This window comes from Phasianus colchicus, chromosome 10 (genome assembly GCF_987193195.1).
Source record: "Phasianus colchicus chromosome 10, bPhaCol1.hap1.1, whole genome shotgun sequence".
Lineage (NCBI taxonomy): Eukaryota > Metazoa > Chordata > Aves > Galliformes > Phasianidae > Phasianus > Phasianus colchicus.
Window position 1 is genome coordinate 17216749 of NC_143445.1, and position 23041 is coordinate 17239789.

The following is a 23041-nucleotide window of genomic DNA, read 5'->3' on the forward strand; positions in this document are numbered from 1 at the left end:
TTTAGACTTTAAGATTATAACCTTGCAAGTAATAATATGTTTTATAGATTAGTTATTTTTCGCCAGTAAATTTTAAAAATAGTTTCCAGCATGCACTAACTTCTTTATTGTATGGTTTTAACTTCTAGTGACCAGGAAACCCTAGGTTCTGTTTTCAAGATGAGTAGAAAATGAATACTCAAGTGTTTGGCAGGACCTTTAACACTCAGTCAGCAGGAAGGAAGAAAGTTGATCTCAGCAGTGTAATCTTGTATTGAAACAACTTATTCCCCTTTTAAAGGGCACTTCAACTAATGGTTATCACAGGTATATTCACTTCTGTCAGTTGTTATTTTGTTCATTCAGATCAGGAATTATTGACTGTATTCTATCTGTTCTGTTTGTAAAAAGCTCAGCAATGCTGAATGTACTGCGTTTACTGGAATGGTCAGTGGCAATGGAATAAACCCTGAACACAGAGCTTTTACACAAGGTATGTTTTCAACAGGTACTTGTAGAGTTATATTCCAAATTTTTACACCTGAAGGATTCACAAGTAAATATCACTTAATGTTTTATGATACCAGGGGAGAGCCTCCTGTGTCAGAATTCTTTTTTGGAAAGTAACAGACACCGAGTGTTGTCCTAGAGAAAATGGAAGAAGTTGAATTAATTATGGTGTGCATTGCTGCCCCTTAAAACAAACAAACCCAATATTGTAAAAACTTGTTAACATTAGTGCAAAGCCATAATGCAAAACAAACAAAAACCCACAAAACAAACATTTATTATGTGGACTGACCATATTTCATGAAATAGAATTTGGGTTCTAAAACGAATGCATATCTTCTATGAGATGTTTGATGTTAACTTAAAAACTGTTGATTATACAATGAATCCACTTTAAAATTAGCACGGATGTTCTGGTTGAATACCCCCTATTTTTTATTACAGAAGTAGGAAGTAAGTAAAACACGTGTCTGGTGTCCTAGTGAGCCTTTGAAATGATAGTGATAGCTGGATTTTAGTTTTAATCTGTTTTCCATATAAACAGTTCTGGTGCCAAAATGTTGTTCTTGAAATGATAATTGGTCTCTGAATGGCAGCTTCTCTCTTTTGAAAAGCTGGGAAAGTGGGAGATGTTAATGTTTATGGTCTGGAAAAAAAAGGCTGCAGCTGAGAACTGCATCTCTCTTGTGCCCTTGGAAAAGGGAAGACAACCTATCCAGTTAACGCTATCCAGCTATCGCTGGAGACCCTGTGCACGTTTGGTGTCTTGTGCTAAGCACCCTGGGAGCCTAAGACATAGGTCAGACAACAGAAATCTAAGATGAGGTACAACGTGAACTAGAAAGAGAACAATTTATAAGTTGAACCTTCATATACAGATGTGTCAATGTATGTTTTCCTTGAAGTTTGCACTGCTGTACTGACATTGGTAGCTAGTGACAGGAAAGTAGGTCACAGTTTGCTACTTAGATACCAGAAAATTAGTTTTGGCTGGATTGTATAGACGTCTTCCCCAAAACCAGTGTGCCATGATGACAGGGTGAACAGTGGAAAAGGCTAAATGTGTGTGACAGGAGGTAAGAGCCATCTTCTACGCTTGCTTTGTATGTCTGTGTTACTCTTGCAGACAGCTTACTTCAAGGCAAAAGGCTCAGTCTGCCATATATAAACCTTAATTACTGTTTCTTATATGAAGAGCACAATGTGTGCCCTGAATTAGAATGATTTTTTTTAATTAAGGTGAACAATTAAAGGTGATACTTACAGAAAATCCCTGTGATAGAGAAACCAATAATGTATCTTATTTTCCTGGACTTAAAATCCCCCACATGTAGCAAGGATGGCAGGCTATTGACAGTTGAAAGGTGCACATTTTAATCATTAAAATCATAGCTGTCATGGTGCTGTCTGCTTTAGAGCTTGGAAAACTTCAGCTCATTCTGTTTCAAGATCATATCTTGTTTCAGAACTTCTGAAACAAGAAAATGTCTGTACCTCTTACTGCTTTCTCATTTCTTAGATACTTACATATTCTAAAATCAAGGCATTTTATCTCAGTATTACTATGGTGTTGCACAAAATACAGAGATCTTGCAGTCTGTTGCATGTTAGGTGTGCTGTGAAGTTGTAGTTGATGCAGCACACATGAGAAATGTTCAGACAGTCTGAAGTCCTAGGCTCACTACGTGACTTGTCTTCCTTTGCCACATAAACCTGTCCTGCTTCCTTCCAGAGACAGTCGAGTGGAACCCAGCTCCTAACAGTGCCTTGGACTATGTGTAATAACTTGTTAACCTCTTACATAATAATGCAGGAAGGATGAAAAACTTAATAGAAGGTGAACACCCTTCCCTGTGACCTATTAACAACAATCTTCAGATACTGGCTCTATGCCAGTTTCCAGGTTAAATTGCTTAGACACCTATGGGAGGATTCAGGCTTTATTTTCTTTGTGTTGTTTTGTTTTCTTATATATATATATATATCTGCATATAGGCTGGTATATCAATCCAAAGTGTATCTGTTGAACAGTCTGCTGGGTCTGTACCTTTGGATATTCTTGGAATAGCAGTGAATCTCCTTGTGCAAGGTAGTTTGTAGGACTTTGTTCTCTTAGTTAAACACATGGTTGGTATTTGCAGGAGAAGGGCCATAGTCATAAGCACTTGAAGGCTATTCCACCAGTGTAAGAGTTGGTGGTTTCACTTTCTAGAGAATAAAGTAGCTGAGAAGTGTGGGGGTTAGAAGGACATTTCTAGGCCAAGCTGTTCCAGTGCTTTTTTATCCTTCATGAACCTTTGGGCTTATTCTTTAGAGAGTGCTGTAAGTGGAAGTTCTCAGCAAAGGGATTACGCTAAATGGTTCTGCTTTGACTTAACATGAGAATTACTTCTCTGTCTGCTCAAGAAGACAGCTCACATCAGTCAGTGTAAAACAGAACAGTGTTACATTCAGAACTGTGCATTTGCCATGCACAGTGAGATTAAAAAAAAAAAAACAACCAACCAATTGTCAACCAGTAGTCTTTGGTGTTCATATGAGATAAAACATCATTGAATTGCTACGAAATAGTCAGCTTTACCTTGCCATGAATTAGACAAGTCACTGTGTTAGTGTGGTCACTGTGATTGAGCTGCCTGCAGATTACACTATTATTATTATTATTCTGTATCACTGAATGCTTATGTCATGATTACAGCCAGCAGAGTTGTTTATCCCTGCCCTAACTTCCTGTGCCATGTTGGATGGAGCTGTATGAAAGTAGGGAATGTAATGACCTGGGTTTAGACAACATATCCTGAATACATACAAATACTCCTTGTGGTGCCTCTTCCTTTACAAAGCATTGAAGTTTCAGAGGAAAAATAGATGTATCATCTCCCCAAAAGAAAAAAAAAAACAACACAAAACCCAAGTCAGACACCAGGAGATCCTGCAACACTGAAGGCCAGCAAGAGTAATAATAGATGCTCAAGAAAAACAAGGCAGTTAGAAATCTCATCTCTGTGTGGAGGAACCCACCACCATCACAGCTCAGCTCTCAGATTCCTGTTACACACTGCAGTAACTCTCCAGAAGATCTAACTTGTCTTCGGGTTGCAGGAGGGCTGTCACAGCATGTTACCGTGATGGCAATTAGCTAACTCCTGAAATACCTTTGTTTCTCCAGCTGCAGTTGATGTGCTCTTGGCTGGGTGTGGTGACTTGTTTGTACTGGCCACTTTGTAGCCATCTTTGCTTTTAAAAATTAGCTTTTCAGAAGGATTTAAGGTACCCAGGCAACTATTGTCTCTGCGGTTAGCTGAATTCACGCAGTTCGTATCTCTAATATCGTTACAATCCTTAGTTTTACCGTTTCAGACCATCAGCATGATAGGATGTCCCAGGCCAGGCCTGGTTCTCCAAATACTGCTTTCGCTCCCCATTAATGAATGAAATAGACAAAAACTGATTTGCTGGACGTGAAACCTATAAAGAATAGAACAAGATTTCCTAGGGGAAAAAAAAACAACGAAAAACCAACACTCCCTACAATCTATGGGATACTGAAACAAGCTGATCTAAGCCTTGCACCTGCTTTTGCTCCTACACCCGTGCTGCAGCAGAAGCGGCCGCAGCCCTCCCAGCCAGCAGCACGCAGCAGCCCCCGCTTCTCGCAGAGGGCTCTCGCACGTGGAGAAGCGCTGGATTCCGGCCGTTCCCAACACCTGTGACACCGCTGCCCCGAGACGCCGCCTTCCCCACGTGCAGCTGATATCGCCGCGCTTCTACCGACGAGAGCTCGTGGAAGATGCCGCTCGTATTGGGCCGCTGAGTTTCCCATCTCAGCTCTTCTTACGTTTAGAGCGTTCCCGCTGAGGGCTACCGCGGGGCTCGGCCTCGAGCGGAACGCAGAGGCGCCGACACCGGGAGGCATCGCGGCGCGCCTTCATTCCGCCGTTAAGCAAAGCCGGAGCTTCCCTTCGGGAGAACGGCGGTGCGGAGCGGGCAGCGCCGCGTGGGAAGCCCGGCCCGCCGCGGCCCCGGGGCTCTCCGCTCCCTTTTCCGCCACCCCCGGGGCGGCTCCCGCCTCTCGGCCGCCCGCGGAGCGCCCCCCCCTCCCCCTTTCCCTCTCCCTCTCCCCGGGCCGTCTCGGCTCTCCGCCCCGTCCCGGCCTCCCCCGAAGCGGCCCGGCCGCTCCCGCCCGCCGCAGCGCCGGCCCCGGGCACGGGGGGATGCGGCGCACTGCGCATGAGCGCGAGGCGGCGGAAGGGCCCGTGAGGAGCCGGAGCCGCCGCCGCCGGAGGAAGACGTTGACCGCCGCCCTCAGCGCCCGCCCGCACGGCGAGGGAAGGAGCCCCGCGCAGCCCCCACCATGGTGAGCGTCCTCCGAGCCCGCTCTCGCCCTGGCGCCGGCGGAGCGCGGCCGCGCCGCAGGGGTGGGGGCCGCCGGGGCCTGGTCGCGGCGGGCCGGCCGGCCGGGAGCCGCGCGGGGCCGGGCCGCCCTCGGCGGAGCCGCGGAGGGGAGGCGGGAGGCCGGAACCGGGGGGCGGCCCGCGGGGTCCGTCGGGCCTCGGCTCGGCCCGGGGCGGCGCGCCCGCGCCTTTCGGGCCGGGTCCGGCGCCTTTGTGCGGGCGGAGGGCCGCGGGAACGGCGGGCGGCGGCTCGGGCCGGGCGCGGGGAGCGGAGCGGAGCGGCGGGGACGGGGCGAGCGGGGCTCCGCCGGGAGCGGGGCGGCGAGGGGAGCGGGGCGGCGAGGGGCGCGCGGCGCCGGCAGCGCGGGGGGAGCGCGGCTGCGCCCAGCCCGGCCGAGCCGGGGCGCCTTGCGGAGTTCGGGGTGCCTGCTTTGTGCAGCTCCTGCGAGCGCACCGAGCGCCGACCCACCCCGCGTTTTCTCCGCATTGTTTTTCTCCTGATCGCTCGGGGTTTGCTGCGGGCTCACGCGCGGACCGACTTCGTCCCTTCCGCTCTGGAGGGAAACCGCGGCGATCGGAACAGAAATCGTTCGTTTTGTTTCCCTGAAGTAGGGATGATGATGTTCCCTATCCCGAAGAAAGAAGGTCTGGGGGTCCGTATTGGTTCTCGCGTGCGGAACAGTGCACCCAGGAGAAGACATTATGGCCGTGCTTTAAGGCCATTTCTGTGTACAGAGGTCGTACAGCTTTAGCTGCATCTGTACGGCTGGAGCGCTGCAACTTATCTCCTTGCAGATATCGGAGCTGCGTTGTCTTAGGGAAGGGAGGGGAGAAGCTCTGGGAACACGTTGGTACTTACTGGTACAAGGGCACCTGATGCTGCAGTCTGTATTTTCTTGACTAGCGGTGTTAGAAGCAAATTAGAAAAAAAATAAAAGAAAAAGGACACCTCTAGCTGTTGGATTTCTCTTGGCGTAAAAACTTGGTTGGCCAGGATTTGAATTAGTGCTGTGGTACATAGACCTCTGATAAACTTGTCGCTGCGTTACCAGCATAGCTTCCAATTGGAAGTTTTATCTAGATTTTTTTTTTTAATGGGAACTGGGAACTGAAGTTTGGTTAGAGTTCAGTCTGTAGGGGTGCCCTGTGGTAATTCTGCCGTTCCTGGGACTGTCTCAATTAACACTTATCTGGTGATGTTACACTACTGTTCACAAAGACTTTTTTCCCCCCAAAAATCTCCTGGAGCTGGCGGCATACCCAGTGTAGGCATGCAGAATGTATGCACAGGATTCCAGCTGCGTTATTCGTTTATTTTTGGTTGGCTATGTGGTTAGAAATTGAACAATGCTGTTGTAAGTGGCAACATTACAGAAACATTATGGCAATATAATAACAGGCCTGTTCTGCTGAAGAACATATTTTCATGAGAAACAGTGAGAAGTTCTGTCTGCATAGTCTTGGAAGCTCCTAGCTGAAGCAGCAGCAGGTACTCCTTCCATCAGACACCCTCTGTCTGTATGGTGCTGTTCCACAGCATGTAGCTGAGCACTATAGCTGTGGCCCCAAGCACAGCTGTTAGGCATTGCAAACAGGTGTTCTCTGTGCTCAGCTTGCTGACTCCAGCCAGGTGAAAGGGTGACCTGCACGCTGCAGGGGGGCTAAATGACAGGCAGCAGCTTTCGTAAGTTGCAAAAAGAGGTACAGATTGAGTCTAGCGCCCAGCTGTGGGACTCTGCACCTACCCTTGGTAGCTACAGGAAAAGCAGGGAGACTTCTTCCCAGACATCTAAAACCCAAAAGCACAAGGCGTAACATCCCAGTTTACCACCACTGTGCACTGCTGCTCCAGCTTGTCTGTCCAGTGGCTCGGTGTGGTTTCTGGGGCTGGGCTGCTCATCCGACACAGCCCCCTCTGAAGCACAGCTCCCTGTGGCTTCTGCTCACCTGGCAGCACTGCTCTCGGGTGCTCCTGGCTCTGAGCCTCTTGTTGGTGTGCTGCAGCCACTGCTTTCAGGGCAGAAGTTTTGTGGCATCGTGGTGACTTTGTCCACTAGGTGGAAGAGAACCCTCATGGCAGCCTGGTAGTTAACTTCACAAGTGGTGTTCAGCTGTGATGGCAATCAGGTGTGCTGCCCCAGCTGTGGCTGTGAGCAATCTGCCTCCATTTGGTTTGAGCTGGGCACCACCTGTGGTGGCAGTGGTCTCCTTTTATTACTGCTTCAGCTCATGGGTCCCAAGCAAAGAGCTGCAGATCAGGACAGGGATGCTCGCAGCAAGTGGATCTGTTGTGCTCTCCATCTTCCTTAAGGAGAGCTGCTAACATTGCTACTCTGAATGTTTGAATGGGCTTAGAGCTGTGTATGATGCACAAGGTGAGCACATCAGTGTCTGTATCTCTATCTGGAGGCAGACACTAACCCTAACTTTTATATTGTCCAGTTTGCGCGCTCTGAGGAATAGTTCTGTGCTGATGAATACATAATTGTTAAATACTTTTTTTTCATTATGAGCTTCAGGTGACAGGAAGTCAAAGCTCTTGTAATACCGAATTTTAAACATCTGACGTTGTCTCCTGTAATGTTGTTGTACTTCATCACATTGTTATGCGGTGTCTAACTCATGAACTGTTCAGCTGGGCTCTTTTTTATGGTGTGTATTCACGTCTGTAGCAGTTTGTTGGTATGAAACGTTGCCTTTTGGTTCTCCTGTAGTGAAACTCGTGGATTCTTGGCACCGTGTGTAGGACTGAGCAGTCGGAGCAGCAGACAAGATGGTGCATGAGCTCGTTTCCTCTCCCAGCTCACGGAGAACCCTTTGAACTTAGGTGTAGGTTCACCTCTAACAAGAGCCATGGAAATATTACAGAGGAATACAGACTGCTCTGAGAGCAAGGTGTGAAATTCATTACGTAGCTCTTGATATTTAACTCATGTTTTGTGGTACCAGTGCAAATAGAAGGTATGAAAATAGCTTCTAGTGGCTGAACAGAGCTTCTAACCTGGTCAGGGGTTAAGAATGCTGAACAGCTGGCAGCTGTATTTTGTGCCTTTTTTTTTCTTTTCTTCAGAATTGCATTGGAAGAGCCCTGATTTGGGGTGTTTCCTTTTCCTTTCAGGTTATCTGAGGGTAACAGAGCCCTGGGACAGGCTGCTTGCGAGGTTTTCTCTGGAGGCATTCAAAACCTGCCTGGATGTGTTCCTGTGTGACCTCATGCAGGTGTTTGTGCTCTGGCAGGGCAATTGGATGAGGGGATCTTCTGAGGACCCTTCCAATCCTTCTGTGATCATGAATTACCTTAAAGCACTACTATAAGTGTTGTATGCTCCTGGATAGCTCTGTGTTGCTCTTCTACAATTATTTTATCCCCTGAAAGAAATTCAGAGGGTGTAAAATGCAACTCTGTTGTGCTGCTTGTGATTTTCCCCTTGTGTTTGGTATGCCGACAGGCCTTACACATGTTGGTTGCTTTTGTTCCACTGCAGGCAAGTGGATTCCATGCCAGTGTGGAGATAGCGGCTTAAAGATTCCTGCTGGCCTCCTTTCCATGGCCTTTCTGTGGGAAGATGCTGCCATAGAAAGTAAAATGTAATGGATGGCCATGTTTGTGCGTGTTAAACAAAGTTATTATTTGCTTTAATTGTTCATGTTGTTAACTTGGATTTTTTGGTTTTTGTATTATACGTATGTCATTGCAGTTGGTGGATTAAAGTGTAATTCAGTCTGTGTTCATAGACTTGTGGCAGAAATAAGTTGTAATTAACCTTTGTTTCCTTATCAGACAAGGTAAAATACTCACGGTTTTGCCTTGTAATCTTTAGCCATGGATTTGCAGGCAGTAAACAGGTTATTTGCAGGCATCCCAGGTGTCCATTTGATGGATTTAGCGCAGTGTGGAGTGATTCTGTGATTCAGACACAGGAGGGAGGAATGTTCCCTTGACCATTAATGTCATTAGTGCACGGAGACACGACAGAAGTGACAGCCCTGGGCTGCAAGGCTTTGTGTGCACCAACACGTTCTTCTCTGTGAGACTGAAGTTGTTTGCTGCTTGAGCCAACATCGTTGGTGTCCTCTAAAAGTGCTCAGGTGCTTCCCACAGCCCAGCACAGTGCTGGGGTCAAAATGCAGTCAGGGGAGAAGCCTGGGCTTCGTGGAGATTGATGCTATTTTAGACAAGGCTTTTACCTGTCACATGCATGAGAACCTAACAGGCTTTTCTTTGAGTCTGGGCTGAAACAAAAGCACAGATGTCACATCACTCACATTCCTGCAGCTCGGGAGAAGCAGTGAGGGGCAGGCACTGCCAGCAGCGGCTGGGGGCGGGGGGCACGAGGCAGGCCTTGTTACTTATGGGGGCTGAATGCCTTTCCAGGGTGTGGGGCAGGGACTCCACAGCCTGGCTGCACACTGCTTGTCTGGCAGCCACGTAAAGCCTTGGAGCAAAGTCCAAGAAGAGCGATTTACGGGAATCCCAGGGCTCTGCAGGCCCAGTGCTGTGGGATGGGCTGGTGTTGTTTCCCAGGAACCCTCATGTGGTGCTGTTCATCCAGGAGATGTCGGTGAGCGCTGTGTGCTCTGGCTGAGGTGACTGCAGACAGTGCTGGAGATGAAGAAAGGAACCATGTAATCAGGGCTGGCAGATCAGGGCTAGCATTTGTTTTTGCCTGGAATGGGCAAACGGGCTGTCTGGGATGGAGGGAGCTTGTGTCACAGTGACATCCTCGTTGTGCAAAGCAGCATGGTACCACAAAGGTGTTGGCAGGCTGGCTAACCTGAATCCTTCCCCTACCTCTACCCTAAGGGGTGAGACTTAATAGGAAATATATTGTTTTGTTTTCTGTTGGCTTTTGCTTGCCTGTTTTAGCAAGAAACATATCTGTTCAAGTGAAAATGTCTTTTCTTTTAACTGGCATTAAAGTTGAGATATCCTGAGTGCATGGTGTTGCATATGAACAACTGCTGTGTGAGGTATTTGTTGTCTGATGACTGCCAGCCCAAGGGTTATAGATGCTTGTGGCTTTTGTCCTGCACATTTAATGCAGTCATACTGTCAGAACTCAGCTTCTGGAATTAGCCCTGAGAGATGCAGGGGTCTGGAGACATGTTCCCACCCAAAGTGTGGGGTTTTGGTGATGAAAGAAGAGCTGTAATGGGGTAGTAAAAACTCAGCAGTAATTCCATCTCTTGGTGCCCTGCAGAAGGCTTCCAAGAGCCTCTCCTGTCTCTGGGATGTGAGCATCTCACCCGTGCTGGTGAGCTGCTGGGGAAGCACTCGGCACATGGCAGGAGATCGGGGGCTTCACCAAAAATCAATGCCTGTTTGGCCTGTAAAAATAGCTATTCCAGAAAAAGAGCATGTCTGCAAAGTGTGATTTATTGCATCTTAAAATATTAGGAGATGCTGTGTGCTGTTGTGTTGTTAGCTGCTTGGTTCATTCCATGCTCTTTTTAGAACAGCTCTGTGGTGCTACTGTCACTTAGGGAACCCCGGGCACGGGAAGATTTTGTGTATAAATACGCTTCGGTCAGTATTGCAGAATGGGCTTGATCCAATCTCCCTTCACATGTTGGCCTTCGTGGAGTGGTGTCTGTGCTGAGCTCTGGCAGAGCCACTCCAACCTTCTTGCTGTGGTTTATCCCTGCAGGAGCGGGGCAGAACAAAGCCTCTTTCTGCACGTGGTACAGAATAGCGGTGCTGTCTGTAGTTATGTCTGCATATCCAAAGGAAAAAAAAAAAAGAAGGAAGAAAGCTAATGATTAAAGGCATCAGCTTTCTCAAAAGAAAAGAAGCCCGTAGTGCAGGACTGCAGCAGTCTGGCTGTGTGGAGCTCATGTGGGGAAGCTGCTAATTGGTAGCGGCCCTGAGATGGTTTTGTCTTCATTTGGGATTGCATTCAGAGGTTTGTTTTTGTCTGCCTGAATTTACAGTACATTTTAAAATACTGCAACTAAGGATCCATTCATCGTGCCCAAAAATCATCGTGTGGGGCTTCATCAGCAGCATTGTGTTGCTTGTGCAGTTTGAGCTGCGATCAGGAGGAGCTGTGAGGTCAGTGCTGTGCCTGAGGATCTGAGCTTCAGCCAGAGGCTGTGCCCAAAGGTCCGTGTGGGAAACTGATGGAAAGAAGTGGTGCAGTGTCACAAGGAGTGCAGTCTGATGGTGTGTTGCAGGGTGCAGAGCATGTGCTGGAGCTGGAGCTTCAGCCGAGCGTTGTAGGCACAGGGGTGCTTTGGTTTGGGGATGGATTTCTTGTCCTTTTTTTTTTTGGTTTGTTTCTTTTTAGGAGATCCTATTAGTCTTTTTAGCATATTGTGTGGGCATTTATTTATTAGAAAAGGTGTTTCTGGCAGTAGTTTTACTCTAAAGCTGATGCCTTAACTACTCTAATGAATAGCAGCACTCCTGTTTGCTGTCATCAGGCAGAGAACATTTGATTCTGAGTTTATCGTCTATGCTCTTAAGCTGGAGTTCATTTCTTTCAGTGGTGATGTGATTGGGTGCTGATGGCTCCCTGAGCTCCAGCTCTCCCTGCTGAAGCATTCCTGCTGTGGAGAGTTCATAGCTTCTGGGGTGCTGTTTTTTCCTCTTTTTTTTTTTTTTTTTTTTTACCTTTGCCTCTGAGAAGGAGTCTTGCACTGGGGAATTACAATAATGAAAGGAAGATACAAATCTGCACAGAGCATAAGGTGATGTGTGGAGTGTGTGTGCAGTGTAGGATGTGCAGTCCTGGCTTGAGAAGTCAAACCTTGCTCATTAGGGGTCGGTCTTCTTTGAATGTGTTGTGTGAACTTCAGGACTGAAATTGGATTTAGTGCAAGAGCTGCAAGGTTGCTTTCTCGTCATCAGCCCTTGGCTTTGTGCAACTCCCCTCTTGGAAATACTGTGTGTATTTATATGAATTAGTTTAAACAGAAACATGTCCCTGCTTACAGCTGGATGGGAGTTTGCTGTGCCCTGGTGTGCAGAAGGACACCCATGTTTAACTTCTTTCATTTCTCTGCCAGTATGGTTCCTGTAATGCTTAAACTCAGTTGTGTTCTAATGTAAATTACCTAGAAGAAAGGTAAGTTTGAATATATGCTGCTAAAAATATGCTTTGGTGCACTGTACACACAGCAGTAGGAACGCTGCCCTGCTACTGATCCAGCACATCCTTCAGTCTGACTGTACCGGGGTGCTTAGCAAACTGGTCACATATGAAATGAAATCTCTATCTAAGTCAGTCAGTCTCACTGCTGGGCAAAATTCTAATGGGCAGTGAATGAATGGCACTGATGTTTTCTTCTTCTGTAAAAACATTTCTAGTTTCTGTATTGTCTGTTTCTGCTAGAACAAGTTGAAATCATCGCAGAAGGATAAAGTGCGTCAGTTCATGGTCTTCACACAGTCTAGTGAAAAGACAGCAGTGAGTTGTCTGTCCCAGAATGACTGGAAGCTGGATGTTGCAACAGACAACTTCTTCCAAAATCCTGAACTTTATATACGAGAGAGTGTTAAAGGATCATTGGACAGAAAGAAGTTAGAACAACTATATAACAGATACAAAGGTGAGTACCTCATTTCCTCGCTGTGTATTGTTAATCGTGATGTGTAAGTTGGAAGGGAAGTATACGTAGGCTCCTGCTTTGCAAAGATGACAGTGTACCCTAAATGTATATCTGTGTGTACAAGGATAGCATCTGGAACTGTGTATTCAGTGAGTACCTGCAATGGTTAACGTGGATTTATTTCTTCTGGGGACACACATTGCTTGGGTCTCACTCCTGGCAAAGAGGAAGGCTGCATACCAATGACAGATTCTCCTTAAATTTTAGTCAGCTTTTGACTTTTATCAGTGTACAAACAGAGCAGTCTTTTTTTGATGTTATACAGGCAGTGTTCAACTGATAGTATTCTACCAAAAATATTAAGGTGAATTCAAAACAGTGGAACACTTAGGAGAGCTGTAACTGACTGCTGCTACATTTTCTGTCAGTTTTCATGTGTGTGCGTAATCCAAACATCATTTCCCTCGAGTCTTTGTCAGCTTGCATCAGTAGATTTTTGTTAGTGCACTTGAAACGTGAGCATCTCACTTCCAGACCAGATGTTGAGTCCTTCGTGGACAGAGCAGTGTGCGTGGCTGACCTGCAGTCGGTAACGGGGCAGTGTGACTCTTCTCTTGGAGGTTACCATGGCCAATCTCATGCATGCAGGTGATGCCAGAGGATGCATAATGCTTCGTACAGCATGGGGAAGTTTGGTAATTGTTTCAGAACAACTTAGGAATGGACACTGCAGAATTGGTTATGATGGTTCCCAAAGACACCAATGATTGAGGCACTGGTGGGGAAGGACTGCTGTTCTCTCTCTGGGATGAGTCAGTGTCATCTGCATTAGGCAGAAACCAAATGTATGTGATGCTTTTGTCTCTCAATAAAATCAAATAAGCTTTGTTGTATGGGAAGCTCTATTGTTGAAACTTCCTCAAACGTTAAGGCTTAAGCGTTGAAAATAAGAAACTAACTTTGTTCTTAAAATGTTCTCTTCTAAAAGCATATCCTGGCAACCTTGAAAATGTTTTTCTTAGACCTTTGTTGAGTAAATGAACTATTTCAAAAGTGTATTTTCTGATGCTTATTTCTATATCCTGAAGATCCTCAAGATGAAAATAAAATTGGTATAGATGGTATACAGCAGTTTTGTGATGATCTAGCTCTTGACCCAGCCAGCATTACTGTACTCATCATTGCATGGAAGTTCCGAGCTGCAACGCAGTGTGAATTTTCAAAGCTGGAATTCATGGATGGAATGACTGAGCTAGGGTAAGTGTGCAGTGTTGGGTACTGAGTGTGACCCGGGGCCAACACTGGATGGAACAGTCCTCTTCTGAAGCATTCAGAATAGAGTTGTTCTCTTTGACTTCAGGGGTTTTCAGAGTCTGGCATCACTTGTCTGCCTCTGTAGAAATGGTGTCTGAGCACTAGCAGCTTACTGACCACCGAAAGGAAGGGGGCATTGAGTGCTCCTTGCCTTGGTTGCATGATGTGGCTGCCAGAGTTATTTACATAGGTAAGGCAAGGGTGTTGGCCAGCAGTGCAGCATACCTGAGTTTTCTCTGCATAATGTGAATGTAATAATCTTTATCACATCTTGTGGGTTAGTACATGCAGTGGGCAGTGTGAAGAAGTAACAACAAAGGAATGAAATAGTTATCTAATCACAGGCCAGTTATAGGCTTTCTGATTTTTATTTTGATAATTGTATTCCACAGTGATGTTATAAAGACTCTTAACGTTGTATCTCTTATGTTATAGCAAAATGAATAATACACAAATAAATGTGCTTTTTAAAATGCAGATGTGACAGCATAGAAAAACTAAAGGCTCAGATTCCTAAAATGGAACAAGAGTTAAAAGAGCCGGGAAGATTTAAGGACTTTTATCAGTTTACTTTCAACTTTGCAAAGAATCCAGGACAGAAAGGTTTAGGTATGTATTCTTAATCATAAATGTTTGTGCATGGAATGTGGGATGACTGATGAAAGCAGAAAGAAACTGTGATTCAGTAAGGCTGAATGCTAACCACCTTTGGGATGATGAAGTGCAGCTCATTATGTGAAAGATGGATGTCAGTGTCAGATCTCTGAGCTGATAGAAATACCTGCATAATTAATATAGACTACAAAATTATATGAGAGGGTTTATTCTCTCCTGGAGTATGTGAAATTCTCAGTAAGCACAAAGGAGTGTGATCTCACATTAAAGTTGCAATTACATCACTTAGAATTTGCAGCACTAAACAAAGTAATTCAGTTTTCACATATGGGGTAAACTTAACCTGTAAAACTGATTTCCATATAAATGCACGGAGTCTCTTGCCATGCTAAAATGCATGCAAATGTCTTTGCAAAGTAGGATTTGCATAGTGCAAGTAGATCTCTGCATCCTGGGCTTGGTGCTGCTGTGCCCTTGGTGCGTGGTGCTTCCCTACCAGCTTTCCTCCATTCAGTGAATGAACTGGCCAGGCAGCAGAGCTCTTCTGCTCACTGTGCTTTTCATTACGTAAGAGGTGAAGTAGAAAGATTGCTTATTAAAAGTCATTTTGGGGGAAAAAACCCAACATAGACCTGAGTAAATGAACAGACTGCAAATCTGTCTCTTCCATACTGCAAAAAGAAAGGGACAAAATTATCTTTCCAGCATAGTGTTAACCAACTGGAATGCACGTTTGTGTCCGTGCAGTATATCTGAGGTGTTGGCTATAACCAGTATTTCTGGGCTCTGTGGCCATCAACTTCTTACCTTAAGTGTTGTATACTGTTGAGAGGAAATACAGTTCTGAGAGCCCAGCAGGTTCTTCCTTAGCAGTAAATGTGTTTTGTCTGTAATGAAAGATGTTCCTGACCAGCTTGCTTTAGCTGAAAGCTAAATTGTTTGGTTTTGTACTTGCATCTTCTGCTAAAGGGAGACATTCCTCGCCCTCGTGTGCTGTCATTCTCAGATAGAATGTATTCAGTAACTGCTTGGACTTCTGCTTAATTTCTATCTGCTCCTGGAGCCCCATGGCTGAAGCCTTTAGTGTGGGATCATACCCTGTGCAGCTGATGGAAAATCTCTGCAGATCTTATTCATTACTTTGGTCGGAAGCTTTACAATGTGGTTATGCATTAACTTTTAATGCATAAATTCTTAATATCAAAGGTGTTAGCAGTTCAGGTGCTCTCTGAGCCACCTCCTGTTTGCCCTCCAGCAATGCAGAGTTCATTCTCAGTTTTGCTTGCTATTGCTTTTAGCTCTGAGGTCCGCCTCCCTGTTTGTGTGTTTGTTTGTGAAGTAGTTGGGGAGCTTGGAGAGAAGGGGGTGGTTTTTGTTTCGCTTCTGGATTGTGCTGTGTTTATTTCTTTGTCCTGAGGTGCAGCTGCTCATGTGCCTCTCCTCTCCCACAAGAGGACTGTTTATGTCAGAAGAGATAAGATGTGCTGCAAAAAGCTCTAAGAGCTCCTGTGACAGGCGGGGTCTCTTAGGCAGCATTTTGTAGTTATTTTAATAACTTGATGATGGATACTGAATTCAGTTAAGATCAGTGTTGTGTTACTGCAGAGATCCTCGTTAATTCCTGGTAATGGAGATCGTGCTAGGTAGCATTTCAGAGCTCTCGAGCTTCTTATTTAAGCAACTAACTCATTACTGTGTGTCTGTAACAGTAAAGTGTGGCAGTTCGGCCTTCGCAAATCCCAGCGAGGCTGCCCCAGCCAGGCCAGGTGAAGCAGTGCGTGCGTCTCCGCGCTGTGCTCTAGCGGTGCTCTAACAGCGCCCACTGCTGGCAGCAGCGTGCAGTTGCCCGATAGGCAGCGCGTTGCTGCTGTTCGTGAACGCTTATCGGCTTTCTCGGTCGCTCTGAGAAACAGATTCGAAACCAGAGAACTTCAGAGGACGCTGAAATGCACATTGAGACTTTGATACTCAAACAGTTTTTCAAAGAGAAATCCAGCTGCAGAAATGAGCGCTCAGTAAGGCTGTGTTACAGAGCCGGCACCGCTCTGAAAATGAAATCATGAGGAGGCAATTGAACATAGATTGTATTTATAGTAAGTAAAACAAACCATTCATACTCTGGAATACTGCATTTATTTAATTTCTAGGACAGATATTTCACTGAATTGTCCCTAAGGTACAGCCAGACAGCAAAAAGCATTTGAAATAGCCTTGTTTTGGATGTCTTCAATACGAATGTGGGCAGTTTTCAGTCCTATGTTGGAGTGGCAGTATTGAAATCTGTAACACATTTGTATAACAGTTTCATTTATGGCTCTCTTTCATAGAAGATCCATGCGTATGTTTGCATTAGATTCATCTTTGAACCATAATGACTGTGCAGTTCATCTTAGTGTGAGATGCCTGTTGAGGTGACGTATTGAAATGCATATCTCTAAGAGTAATGTATTTTAATATTACAGATTTAGAAATGGCCATTGCCTACTGGAATTTAGTACTTAATGGAAGATTTAAATTTCTAGACTTGTGGAACAAATTTTTGTTGGTAAGTTTAAACCTTTACAAAAACTGGACTGCAGTAATTTTCAAACCTGCAAGATAAATGTGTTTCTGTTGTTGATGCAATGGGCTGTTTTGACACAATCCCAGGTACTGCGCTTCATAGTGCATGCAAGGGAGTTATGTTCTGGGAGTGTAAAAAAGGTTCTGTGTATAGATTTGTAATGTTTTTTTGTGTGTAAATTTTCCATCCCTACAAACAGGAGCATCATAAAAGATCAATACCTAAGGATACCTGGAACCTCCTTCTAGACTTTAGTACAATGATAGCAGATGATATGTCAAACTATGATGAGGAAGGTAAAAATTTCCATTTTCTTTCATTAACTTTTGTCTTACATTACACTTATTTCTATGTGTCTGCTTTGACACAGCTGTCTAACAGCAGCAGAATTAAAAGATCACTGGTGATCTAAAGTCCAGTTAGAGCTACCCTAATGCATGTTGTTATCATCTGTTTACTGCAGCTTTGAAAAAGAAATGCTGATGTTTTCTTAAACTTGGTTTATTTTTTCCTTCTTAGCTTAGATATTAATTTGTTCTCGAGGAAAGCCCTTCATATGTCCATTTTAAAACATGGGTTCTCTGCCAGTGCAGTTTTTGGCACCTTCGACCAAGTAACGGATTGGGTGGCCTGTGCATTTCCTTGTAGATAATGCATTTCTTAGCCTAGAATACATTCAAAGTTTGATTATTTTGGTTTGTGTGAAGATCAGACATAATAATGTGAAGCTGGCTGCAACACAGCAGTTACTGAACAGAAGTTATTCCTGCACCACGTGTTTCTTGTAAGCTTTTGTATTGATCTTTCCTCTTTCAATCCATCTGCAGCCAAAAACTGCTAATTTAATTTAATAATCAGTCCTTGGTGGCAGATTAGTCATTGAGTGGAGGAAACTGAACTTGTACTTCTAGAGCAGAGGGTAGAAAACTTCTACAACTTGAATAATTTTGAACAGTTCTCATTCCCTTTTCATTAAGCAAACTGGCTGCTGCCAGCCATAAGTCAGTGTGGTTTTGGAAAGCTAAAAGGAGACAAACATGTTCTGGTTATTTGGAATAAAAATATTTTCAGGGCAGGAGCTCAAGCACCCACCTTTACTTTAACCTTTATGGGACTGTGGTGCACAGGAGTGGTGGCAGCTCTTTAGATATCACTGCCTGTAACACGTTAGATGTTGATATGCATTTTAACTACCTCATGATAAGGAATATGGAAATGTAGTGGCTCCTGCCACCCTGGATTATCATGTTGGAGTTGGTTCCAAAAACAGAACAGTTTTATGCTAGAATTTTTATTTGGGTCAGGAAAGTTAAGGCAGTTATCACTCCTGAAGGGGGTTTCTATCAGCAGGGTCTAAGGAAGGCAGAAATCTTTAACCAGCATTTACATTTCAAGTAAGGAAGCCAAATGATATTTTTTTGCTTCAAATTATCTAAGACTGGAAAGCAAATAAATTCTTCAGATCCAAAGCTTTAAAAGAAAGAAAACCTGTGTTAAACTGATTTCTTATGCTTTGGTCCTCCTTTTTTTCTTTTTTTTTTCTTTTAGGGGCATGGCCAGTTCTTATTGATGACTTTGTGGAATTTGCACGCCCTCAAATTGCTGGGACAAAAAGTACAACAGTGTAGCACTAAAAGACCCTTATAGAGTGTACATAGTCTGTACAAATACCTGAAATGGAAAATTGCACAGTCAATTTCTGCTGGCTGGACTGAACTGAAGATCAATCCTCACAATGTGCTGAGGGTTGAGACAAACCTTTAAGGATACATCATGGACCATATCATAATTCATCCTTCTACTGGTGGTTTGGGCTTTTCTTCTAGTCTGGACCACTGCTGCCTGTTAAAATTCCAACGTTGTGGATTTCATCATGGATGATTTTTTTTTTTTTTTTCTGGACTGCCCAAGTTTCAGCTCCCATAAGTCCGAGCAGCTTTATAATGATTTTGAGGTTTCTGGTTTCACATAAAGCACAATGCTGGTCATCATCAGACAACTGTTGTATGGCATCTGAATTATACAGCTCAACATCAGAAGAGTTTCTAAAAGAATCCTTAAATATACACTTGGGGCTAGTTGCAAAGACAGTCTTGATAGCACTTCCTTAAAGAGTGATATATTTAAGTGTAACTGGGTCCGATTTTGCTTTTTTAATTAAATTTTTTTCCCTTTTCTGGAAAACTGCAGGTATCGTCTGAGTGAGTGTGAGCGTCCGGTAATAACAGTTACAGAAAGAACCAGGAAAGCTTCAGGTTGTTGATACTGGGGTATCTGGGTGCCTGTCTGCATGGCTTGATTGTGCATCAGCTGCCCCTGAGAACAGAAGTGTGGCACGGCTCCTGTGCGCTTACAGCAGCAGTGTTGGTGTTACAGTCGGCCTGCGAGAGATGAGCTGTGTGTGTAAGGGGAGATTCTGATATTCTTTAGGTTGTCACCTAAGGAAATGGATTTTGTTGCAGTTTTGAAATGCTTCTGTCACACACAAGCTTTCTCATTGCTGTGGAAATCTAAAACTTGAATATGCTGAATTTGTCTTAACGTTTGCTGCACAACACAGCATTTCAAATTCAGGCATGGAACTTTCATGCTTGAGGCGTGAAGAAGCAAACAGTCCTGTTACAATGAGAAGATGGTGAGTTTGATATGAAACCTGGTTTGAATCCATTATTCTGAGAAGTAAGTTAAATCTTCATAATGTAGAGGTACTGCAGCTATGGATGACACCCATTTTTAATTATTTTGTTGAGCTTTCCTTAAATGGACATTTCACTGTGGTTGCCAAATAAAGAAATGAAGTATAAAGCATTTCCAGACAGATACGGATCAGATATAAACTACTACACTGGCTTTGTTTCATTAAGTTATTTTGTTGGTTCATCACTACTTCTCGTTGTCTTACTGCATTTAATTAAACCAAGTTCCTTTTGTTCAGAACAGGTGTTATCAGATGCAATCCTTTATTTTAAACATTACAAGAGAGCTCGTGAGCTGCTGTTGTGCTAAATGTGATCTACTGCTGTGTTGTTACTGGGGAAGAGATGTTCTCTTGAGATCAGTTCTGCTCTGTAAAAGCAAGGTGGAAAATACGAAGCTCTGGAAAAGCAGAAGCCTGTAATTACCATTAAGGTTAGAGGTGAGAGTCCATGTGCTGAACAGTCCCACGGTAAGGTCTGAGTGACTTCTGAAACAGAAACTGGTACTAACAGCAGTAAGCAGCAGAACACTTCTATGTGGATGCTAAAAGTATTTTAGGGGAAAAAAAAAAGGAAAAAAAAGACTATAAAATTGCTAAAAATGTTTGTTGCTATTCTGTGAGGTTTGACCACAAGGCTAGCTCCTCTCGTAGCAGTGCCCTCTGAAACCCCATCTGTGCATTTATTTCCAAAATACGGTTCCACAGAAACACTGCAAACTTTCTCCAGCTACTGGAATTGGCTATGCCAAAAAATGTGTGTTTTGCTGCTTTCAGTATTTCCTTTTTAAATTTTGTGTAAATATAAATGGGGACTTGAGATTAGGGGCGGGGGTGTGTGTGCAAAAAGCTCTACAAGGTATCTATGCGTGCTGTTTTCTGTCTTGAGGGTTCTGGTACAGTTTCAGATTGATTTGTTCGTACACTGTGTCTGGGATGAGAACCAACTGTTTTTGTCCCAGGACAGACTTTTCCCTCAAAAGAAGTCTGAGGTGGGGTAGTGGCATAATGCCGTGCTGTTTTAAAGAATATTCCTTTTGAATGCAAAATCTTTTCAACAAAATAGTGTTGTCATCAGTTTGGTACTACGTGCTTATAATTACTGTGTAATTATAAAGAAATACATAAACTTTGACTAATTATGTTGCAGAAAAAGGTTATTTGTGCTATGATGGCATCTTAAGAGTTTTTCAAAAAGCACTGACTTAACAGGGTGTTGTTCTAAGGACAAAATGCCTGGTGAGAGAATATTTTGTACTGAAAAGTCTCAGATATGGCCATGTGGGTTTTTTTTCCTTTAGTTTTGTTTTTTTTAAGAATGCAGACAGTTGCTTCCTTGAATTGCTTTAATTCGTAAGTGCTTACGTCCTCAATCTGACCATCTCCCCTTAATGGATCAATTTAATTTTGCCAAATGTGAGGAGAAAAAAAAAGTAAACATCTTGTTTATAATCTGTTTTTATACATTAAATATGTACAAAAATTGAAGTGCCCTGATATAAAACACTCAATGTCAAGATTATATTTAGTAAAAAAACCCATCATTTACATATCTCTGTAAGTTCAAATGTAACTTCTTACAATCCCTCGCATTACCAACAGAGGCAATAAAGCTCCAATGAAATTGCCATGACTAAGTCTTCTCATGCATTGTTTCAGTGTATTATTTGTAAGACATTTCTAGACTGTTTTTTAACCACAAACACACGAGAGTGGAATATTTGTCCCTTACATAAAACACACACTTGATTGCAGGTGAGTCTTTTTTGGGGGAAAATATCTATGAACTGATGCAATGTCTTGCCTACTGCTTATGCTGAATGTTTACAGGTACAGAATGGAGCTTTCCTTACCCAGCTGTGCTGCATTAACATAACCTAGCATGCAGTGGAAGACACCACACACAGTGCATTTGTCTAAGTTGGGTTAAAGACTACAGTACCATAAAGTGACTTTTTTTTATTGAACAACCTGTTAATGCATAACTTATGAATTGCTTCAAAACTGTTTTACAGTGAACTCCTTGCAGGGGACCTTATTTAAGAAAAATATAATTTTTTAAGAATGCATTTAATAAACTTTTGTCATTCACACTTGGTTTTAAATAACAGTGCCAGATGTCTCTGTAGATTTTATGTGTGTGTGGTAATGCTGCCTGTATATGATTTAAGTCCTCTAAGAGCAGACAGTAAGAGCAGACAGCCCAGTAAGTAGTTGATGAAATTGCTATCTTAGAGCTGGGTGATTGAGAACCAACAAGTGAGAGCAGCTAAGGAGCTGGACTCTGCAGTTAGAATGGCTGAAGGGTGGACAGTTAAACAGGTACTTGTAAATGGGTGTTTCTGATGTTCTGCCAAGTATTTTTTCCTCTAATAACCTTATACTACAGTTTTTTTAGTTCTCATCATAGGTAGCAAAAAAACTGGTACTTCTTGTTTCCCTTTTAAGCTTAATTCTATGTCTTTGGAACATGACATGTCAGCCTTTCTCCCAAAGCATTCAAGGGCAGAAGGCAAAATACCGAACAGGAGGACTGTTAAAGAAACCAAAGCTGAAGAAAGGAATGTGAAAGGTAGTTGGCAAGGTAAAGTCTGTCCATCTGTCTGTCCAGTTGTCCATTTGTTTCCATCTGTCCACACAGCCGTCTGTCTGTCAGTCAGTCCCTCATGTTCCATGTCTTTGTGTAGCTGTGTCTCAGTGCCTGTCCAGCTGTGTACCTTGTTGGACTGTACCTGTCTCCTCCTCTGTGACTGAAGGTGGGGATGGAGGGGCAGCAGCCTCACTGCCCTCAGGCATCCTTTCCTCTGACCCGCAAGTAAAACAATGACTCAGCTGTAAGTGAAAGTTTTATTTAATAAATATAATTAATTCATTTCCATAAACCATAAAGCAACTTCTACTGCCCGAGCTGCACGATGCGCAAGCACACAGACGTGCTGTCAGCGTCAGAAGGAACACGAGGCAGCCACAGTGTCACAGGTCCAGAATTCTTAGTACTAATTATTGCTACAGTTTCCAGTTGGCAGTGATCCTTAATTGCCTAAAATTAAGGATCAACTTCATTAAAATGGTACCCTCACATGCTTTTCCTATTCATGTTGGTTTTTTTCTCAAAAAATAAAAAGGAGCAAGGAAAACTGGATGCCCCTCCCAGGAGGAAGGAGTGAGGGTAAGTGCACATAAGAACTGAAATCTACAATAGGAAACATAACTGGAAATCGAAAAAATCACTTCCTTGCCACAGCTATGGCATCCTCTTTGTATCTGAAAGTGAACTCCATTATAACCCATACCAGCAAGAGGGGAAAATAGTCATAGATGTATATATTTTTTTAAACTCATTGCCACAATGCAGAAAAGATGAGAATAACTGAACTCTGCTGCTACTCCAAGTAAAAATGCTGAGGAAAATACACACTG

The 23041-nt window shown here is 43.8% G+C and overlaps 2 protein-coding genes across 3 annotated transcripts in view; one reads left to right on the forward strand and one right to left on the reverse strand.

The window, feature by feature from the left end:
* Nucleotides 1–4666: 4666 nt before the first annotated feature.
* Nucleotides 4667–21258, forward strand: DCUN1D1 (defective in cullin neddylation 1 domain containing 1). Of its 2 annotated transcripts, none has more exons than XM_031603599.2 (7): nt 4667–4846; nt 12218–12434; nt 13523–13691; nt 14227–14357; nt 16826–16908; nt 17126–17222; nt 18475–21258. In XM_031603599.2, exons 1-7 carry the CDS (start codon nt 4844–4846, stop codon nt 18552–18554), a joined length of 780 nt encoding a protein of 259 aa, XP_031459459.1. In that variant the 5' UTR covers nt 4667–4843; the 3' UTR covers nt 18555–21258. The 2 variants fall into 2 exon arrangements, with proteins under 2 accessions (XP_031459459.1, XP_031459458.1); XM_031603598.2 differs by lacking the exon at nt 4667–4846 and adding an exon at nt 5310–7258.
* Nucleotides 21259–22168: 910 nt separating this feature from the next.
* Nucleotides 22169–23041, reverse strand: part of ATP11B (ATPase phospholipid transporting 11B (putative)) — an 87139-nt gene continuing 86266 nt past the window's right edge. The window contains exon 33 of the transcript XR_016469704.1: nt 22169–22453. The gene's annotated coding sequence lies outside the window, so the exon portion shown is untranslated. The remainder of the gene's footprint in view (nt 22454–23041) is intronic.

What these genes read in the sequence shown, in the direction of transcription:
- DCUN1D1 (XM_031603598.2), top strand. Translation starts at nt 7,229, where the DNA reads ATGGGCTTAGAGCTGTGTATGATGCACAAG. An exon ending in AGCTGTGTATGATGCACAAG is followed by an intron (nt 7,259 to 12,217) that starts GTGAGCACATCA and finishes TGTTTCTGCTAG; the next exon opens with AACAAGTTGAAATCATCGCA. An exon ending in TCCAGGACAGAAAGGTTTAG is followed by an intron (nt 14,358 to 16,825) that starts GTATGTATTCTT and finishes TTAATATTACAG; the next exon opens with ATTTAGAAATGGCCATTGCC.